The 7,538-nt window shown below is 37.2% G+C and overlaps 1 protein-coding gene across 1 annotated transcript; it reads left to right on the forward strand.

Annotated features, from left to right (window-relative positions):
- The first annotated feature begins 2,875 nt into the window (after positions 1 to 2,875).
- Positions 2,876 to 6,853, forward strand: LOC105841563 (uncharacterized). Its single transcript, XM_012689928.4, has 5 exons — positions 2,876 to 2,953; positions 3,266 to 3,379; positions 3,495 to 3,787; positions 4,515 to 4,707; positions 4,801 to 6,853. The coding sequence occupies exons 2-5, from the start codon at positions 3,273 to 3,275 to the stop codon at positions 5,624 to 5,626; spliced, it is 1,419 nt and encodes a 472-aa protein (XP_012545382.2). The 5' UTR covers positions 2,876 to 2,953; positions 3,266 to 3,272; the 3' UTR covers positions 5,627 to 6,853.
- Positions 6,854 to 7,538: the final 685 nt, after the last annotated feature.

Here is a 7,538-nt window from a genome sequence, read left to right on the forward strand (position 1 = left end):
TCAAACCTAGCAAAGTTGCTAACACCGACCCTAGAAAGAGCTTGAAACAGCATTAATAATTCCGATCTATAGAAGTAGGGTATTTAAAAACAATCCATGATCAAATGCTTTAATGCTATATATAGTTTTGGTAATATTTATAATTAATTACAATGTTAGGTTTTAGTTAGATTGTGTCCCAAATACTGGTAGGACGTGTAGTGAGTCCGTAAGGGTAGGGTATCACATTCTGCCTATTAGTGCCGTGAAGCAGTAATGCGTTTCGGTTTGAAGATTTGAAGATATCAGAACTATTGTGTTAAGGTGTGTGGCTGTATTTACGTTGTAGATATGCACAGGCTCCCTTTAACCCAAGGGGAGTGTAGGAGAAAGAAGAAGAAGAAGGACATTAAGCGACTATACAAAGAGTAAACAAACCTGTTCGTGATAAGAATTCGAACGCGTTGTCGAAATCGAACCCACAACCCTCGGCTCAGTAAGCGACACTAACTTCTGCGTCACCGAGTCAGTGAAAGATAAAGATAAATTATATTAAACATTAGACAGTAGATGGTCTCAACCAAAATATTTCCTATTACATTCTCACAAATTCTAAAGATATATTTCAATAATTCTAGTTTCAACGTCTCAGTATGGGTGGTTGGATCCACGTTGTGATGTCCTATGTACCTACATGTAACTACATATATATATTTACCACCGAATGACAAAGTCTCGTGTTTGTTAGATGAACTGAGGCCTATAAAATCAAAGGCAGCTATGTCCAAGTCTGTCAAATATTCAGGTAGACTACAAAAATCGGCTCTAAGCACGTCATTACGGATCCTCCTGATCCATCGAAGTACTTACTGCTCTTGCTAGGGCCAGTGTTAGCACACTCCCGGTTTGAAAAGTTGAAATAACTGTTCGGATAGCTATGACATTCTTTATTTTAATGCAGATTTATAAAGAATGAGAATATTACTAATAATCTGAATTTTAAATGATAAAACTTCGTTTATTAGTACTTAGTACTGAGTAAAAAATAAAATTTTTGAACTGAATTTGTTAGAGATTTAGCTGCATTTGTTATAACATGAAAACACTAAAGCGTGTCCAACTAACTAAACAAGATAGCGCCATTGTTAATCCATTTTACGACATTAAGGCGTTTAGCTGCCTTTGATTTTATAGGCCTCAACTTCTTTACGTAAAGAAAGATGAAGTTACAACTTCATCTTTGAACTCACTAAATATAAATAAGGTTCTGAATTTGGGTCACACGCACTTTTCCCTAATGTGAATAAATAAATCGATGCGACAATGCACGTTGAATAGAATAGAATGCGGGTCTGACCTAGTCCACTAACACGTATGTAGGAGTTGTGCTGTTATGTTACGTAGGTGTAGGAGTTGATGGCCCATCTGATTCTAAATGGTCACGGACGTTGACAATAGCAAGGTCTTCTACATGTTAAGTGGCCGTGTGACTGCTCCCTGCTTGTGGCCCGAGTAAGCCAGTCCGTTTATTTATGAAGCGGAATAGGGAGGACACAAATACTAACCACTCAACGAATGAAGCAATCGGAGAATGTCAAAAAGGCTCTAAACTTTTGCGAGCTTCGTATTTTATTTATTACTAGCCGTCACCTGTGGCTTCACTCGCATAATGTGGAATACAAAATTCCTTCGGGATTATTACGTTTGTTCTAAGTGGAAGTTACCCTATGTCCCCTTCTCTATCGCTGACAGTGTGGCAGTAGTCATACAACACAAGATAGTTGACAGATGCCTGAATCTCGCTTACGACATTTTCAAGATAAGCCAGCTGTTGGCGGAAGATCTTCTCTTTATCGTTATTCTGAAAATCGCGAAAAAAATTCACAACAATCGATTGAAAGATTTAAGACGTAACATTGTAACCACCGTGCGTCGTATTCCTCGGTTCTGAGGGTCGTGACCTTTACTGAGCACTTTTGTTAGGACTATGTTCCTCCATTCACTCTTGTCCTCCGCGCAGTGGATAGCGACATTGATGCTGGATTCCAAAGTCGTCTTAATCTGATCGGACCAGCGCATGGGACTACGCCCCTGAGGCCTCTTTCCTTCCACTTTGCCGGTGATGAGAAGTCTTTCGAGATTGTCACCCTTTTCCCTCGCAACGTGACCGAAAAACTCTAAAATCCTACGTAGGCAAATGGTGGAGAGTCTTGAGGAGACGCCTCGTTCTTTCAGGATTGATGCGTTTGTCCGATGCGCCGTCCAGGGAATCCGCAGCATTTTCCTCCAGCACCACATCTCAAACGCGTCGATTCGACTTCGATCAGCCTTCCTCAGAGTCCATGTCTCCGCCCCATATAAGAAAATAAAAAACACAAGACCTGTTCCAAGTTTACGCTTGGTTTTTAAGGAGATGTTTCTGTCGGACCAGATGCTATCAAGCTGAGACATGGCACTTTTTGCTATCCCGATACGTCTTCGAATCTCACGATCGCACGATCCATTATTCACAATCATGGAGCCCATTGAACAACATTTTAACAAACGAACTCATATTCGCATTTACAATTTTAGTATTAATGATGAGGTTACATCTCTCCCGGAGTCCAGTACCTTCGCCTACTTTGAGTCCTGCACTCTTAGTTTCCGTAGCACGAACCCTTTAAGCGCTGATCCATGCTTCGTGGAAGAATCTCACTGGACGGTGGTAACCATTCATATGGGCTATCAACGCGCCTACCATAACTACTAAATATAATAATAATATATTTGGCGGATTTGTAATAACTTTCTATCTATCCGCTTCTTTATTGTAACAGGATTCACCGTAAATGGTTTTGTTTTGTTTCTGTATACCCATTTTAAGCGTGATGATGTCATTCTACTTTCCACCAGACTTCGGACGGAGAAATCCATGCATTTCTTCTTTGGAAGGACGTGTGTGAAGACTTATTTCGTGTTGTCGGTAAAAACGGTATGTAGCTAATCATAGAAATACGACTTCTACTTAATTTGTTCATTAACTGCTTGATTTAATGCGTGTCTTGTAAGCATAGCAGCCGTGAGCATACATTTAATCTATTAAAATGTCATGTTACATAATCCATTAAAACACAGGCACTAAGGTATATAATGATGCATAAGTATGTAATGATAAAAGTTCACAAGTGCTTACGGTTGACAGCTTCTAAAAATCTTATCTAAATAAATTACTAATCTAAGAACGGTGCGCATTATTTCAGTACATTTAATTTTTTTTTCTAAATATTTTTCATTTTCTTTTCAGAATCAAAATGAAAAGTATTTTCATTATCATATTTATAATCGAAGTGAAGCTTAAAAGCACAAGTGGAAATAATGATACGAGCTTCGCGAACTACAATCCAGCTGAACTTCTTGGGTAACTAATATATAGAAACACGTTCAATGATGAATTTCGTGAATGAACAAGGAATAGTTTATCTTTTATTTTTGTAGAATCATGGTGTCTGTATTATGCAATTATTTGTTTTTAGGAAAATCTTTAATTTCGATAGTGCAGAGGACATTAGAAACATAGATAGCCTATCAAACTTGGATGCAGATAAGGCTTTAGAACAGCAGCCACGACAGTATGGATTCTATCAGACGAACCCAGGCTACGAAGGTGAACAGTTTCTGAATACCTTTGATGATCCGAATAAGAGTAAGCGAAGGAGACGCAGGAGGAAACCGAAGAAACAAAATCTCCAGGAAGGCCAAGAGTTTTCTGGGTTTCCGGAGCAAAATCCTAATTTCGGATATTTTGATACTAATAACCAAGTTCATAGTAAGTTTATACTGTTTATAATTATTTATTATGGCTCAAGAAAAGGGATAAATTGTACGTAAGAGATAAAACTTTTTAGTGTTAAGGTTATTTTCACATATTTTACAGAAATTGCTAAAGTATTTTTGAAACAAAGTATTTACCTTAAAAAAAAATTAAAATTAAAAAAATTTACTCCTTAAAAACGTTATATATGCCTTAAGACACGTCAATACAGGTCGATACCTAATACCTATAAACTAAGTGCGCAATAGTCGGTATTCTGACGCTCCGAACTTTATATGCATTAATAGAGAGTCGATCTATCGACGGTTCGAGCTCAAAGAGCTAAGTAATATACATAGCACATTCAAACTTAATTACGAGCCTGCAGTATTATTTAACGGGCAAGTACGATTTATTTGTATTTTATGACGAGATGTCGGTGATTTAAGATATGAATACATATAATTGCTATTTAAAATCAGAAGGAGTTTTAACGGTAGGCGGCGGCTTGGGTTTGCCCCTGGCATTACTGACGCCCATGAGCGACGGTCCACATCACACCATCAGGAGGGCCGTGTGCTCTCGTCTGCCGTAACGGCAATAAAAAAAAAATTACTAACAATGACGTCAGAAAATTATTCAGATTGTTTTACATTAAACTATCCAAGAGTGACAGAAAATAGTATAGAAGAAAAATATTAAATGAGATTATAATAATGAGGTTATAATAAATATATCTTAGGGCCCACTCGACGTCCTCCCAGACCGAGTATCGCATCCGGAGCCCTAAACTCCATCGTCGGAGCTCTAACTTCCATAGCCCTTTATGACGACCGACAATGCGTTCCAAGGCTACTCTGTGAGGCTGCTGGTGGTGGAAGCCTTGGTTCCTCGTCATTATTGAACTCTGTCAGTGGACTACAGCCTTTGCTAACGTGAGTAGTATTGTTACAAAATGCTTTGTTTTGAAGTTAAATTTTAGATGCAAGCCATACTAGTTTCGTGAAAGAACAATTAAAATTTTCCAGACTTCTCTCAGCTTACAACGGACTTAGTACATCTCCCCTTTTCGTCTTCGGTCGAGCTGTCTTCCTCGGAATGACCTCAAAAGACAACCCTGGTACCTGTCGTTACGCTTACCCCACGTGCCCCACAGACCCCGAGCAACTGGTTTACTATCTTAACAACCACAACGGTGGCTTCTTCCGATTCTTTAACGCTCCACACCTATCTCAACCTCACGGGCAAAACGTGCAGCAATTGTACCAACATTTGTCTGGTCAATATGGCTTACTACCAAACTCTGGTTACGAAGAAAACAGTCCAGCTTACGCCCAAAAGCCTGGACTTTACGGTAAAATCCAGAATTACGACCGAGATAACACGATTGAAGAAAGAATACAAAATAAACCTAATAAAAACTTGAATGAATTTGTAGAAGACAGAGATACCAATTGGAGATTTCCTGATGAGGTCAATAACGATTTTTACGAAGAAGATGATGTCATAAGAGATAACGCGCCTAGTATAAGGGAGGTTAAGAGTTTAAAGTTCCCAGATGAACTAAGTTATCTTACACCGAATTACAAACAAGACATAAATTATAACAAATACTCTGATACAAAAAGAGGAAAGATGATTTCATTCCCGTTTAATGAAAAATACAAAATATATTATAATAATTACGAGAAGCCGGACTACAAAGATTATGTTTATGATTATAAACACAAGATATATGTGAAGAAACATAATGATGACGATGGTTATAAAACAGTTTATGTGGTCAGAGGGGATGGCGATGTAAATCATCCTGAGGTAGTAAGGCTTAGGCCTGGAGAATCTTTACCGAAATAACTATAAGAGGTAATAAATGGATAGAATATTTTAATTACTCTTAATCTTGGGGCGAAAAGGATACAAATAACCGATTGGGATACAGTGTTTTCTTAATTGATTAAATTTTTAGAAATAAACAGAAAACTAATTTGATTTTTTTTTTCTTATTAAATATTCTTTGTATTGGTATTTAACTTTTATTATTCAATGTAGTGTTTGTTTATGTCATTATTTATTAATTGATATTAGAATTATTGTAATAACAATATTGTTTCACATTTAACGACCTCAATTTTATTTTCTATATTTTATCATTGTACCGGATATACTCGACGGATACAAGTTCACATACACTTCGAATCGAAATAGATTTCGCAAAAATACTCTCTCCCGTTGGGAACTATTCTCGGACCGTGTGGTATGGCAGTCACTTGATAGAAACAGGTCATGGACGTAAACAATACCAGGGAAAATAATTATAAAGGACGCATCTTTTTCCTAAATATTGTTATTAATTTTTTATTGCATGGATCGTATGGACGAGCTCACAGCCCGCCTGTTGTTAAGTGGTTACCGGAGCCCATAGACATCTACAACGTAAATACCGCCACCCATCGTCTGATTTGAGTTTTAGATCTCAGGTCTCAGTATAGTTACAATGGCTGCCCTACCCTTCAAACCGAAACGCATTACTGCTTCACGGCAGAAACAGGCAGGGTGGTGGTACCTACCCGTACGGACTCACAAGAGGTCCTACCACCAGTCGCTGGTGGCCTCAACGGCTTAATTCAGTTTCACCGGCTTGGTAAGTGAGCTCACGGGGCTCAACCTGAGGGAACTTTGCTAACACTGGCCCTAGCAAGAGCAATGCTACGTTGAATCTACCAGTGCATCGGAATCCTACTGAGTAGATCCGACGTGCAACTCAGTGGGTTGAAATACGCAGAATCTCTGCACGATCCTCATACTCACAAATCAAGTCAATCAGTTTCATTGCATCTCGTAATGACCGAGTGTGATTCGGGAATTAAAATATACAAAATCATTTAACGATGTCCTTAACTTTATTTATCAAGCTTCTCGAACGTTCAACTTTACACCTTACGATTATTTACAATGAACGATTTGTCGTTACGTTTTCTTCTATATTATCTTATTTTAAGTAGTTATTTTTAGTAGATATTGTAACGGAAGTGGTTTTTTTTTCCAATAAATGCAATAAAAAATTATGGTTTTTAATTTACATAATACTTGATTTCGACTTTGATTGACTCGAGGATGCAGTAGTAAGTTGCCTGAATAATGTGCTGAGGGTCGTGGGTTCGACAAACTTTCCTGAATGATTCCTGATGAGAATCCTAATTCGAAGCCCGATGATCGTACGCGATTTGTTTCCACTTATTTATTTATTGTTTATTATACCTCATCATATTTTTATTTTCTTTTTCATTCTGTTTATTATTCATTTGAGTATTGAAGTGCATTATAAAAATTACTAATACACAAAATTTAGATAGCTTTATGATCTGACTTAAAACTAGTGTAATTCTAGTGTACTAGAGGTCCCGCAGTAGTCGAAATTCGACTATAATTAATTGGAATTGTAAGTTTGTACACTATTATGATTGTATTTTATACTTCTATAATCAAAAATTTCGCCAAGGCGATTTTATAAAAAAATATTAATAAAGACAAACAATACTTAATCTATTCTCAATTTGACCACAGACGTCAAGAACAAAAGTTTGACAATAAATAGTATGCATTCATGTGTGCGTCAAATACATGGTATGTAGTGTGTGTAATGTTTTCTTTATTGATTTAAAGTATCTTTTATGCATTGTTTAAAAAAAAATTAGCATTGTGCACTTTTTCTCTATATTCTCTATAAGTGTAGAAAATTTCATACTCCTCCGTCCACGCAATTTTC

This window comes from Bombyx mori, chromosome 7, assembly GCF_030269925.1.
Source record: "Bombyx mori chromosome 7, ASM3026992v2".
Classification (NCBI taxonomy): domain Eukaryota; kingdom Metazoa; phylum Arthropoda; class Insecta; order Lepidoptera; family Bombycidae; genus Bombyx; species Bombyx mori.

What these genes read in the sequence shown, in the direction of transcription:
- LOC105841563 (XM_012689928.4), top strand. Translation starts at nt 3,273, where the DNA reads ATGAAAAGTATTTTCATTATCATATTTATAATCGAAGTGAAGCTTAAA. An exon ending in AATCCAGCTGAACTTCTTGG is followed by an intron (nt 3,380 to 3,494) that starts GTAACTAATATA and finishes ATTTGTTTTTAG; the next exon opens with GAAAATCTTTAATTTCGATA. An exon ending in GGACTACAGCCTTTGCTAAC is followed by an intron (nt 4,708 to 4,800) that starts GTGAGTAGTATT and finishes AAAATTTTCCAG; the next exon opens with ACTTCTCTCAGCTTACAACG.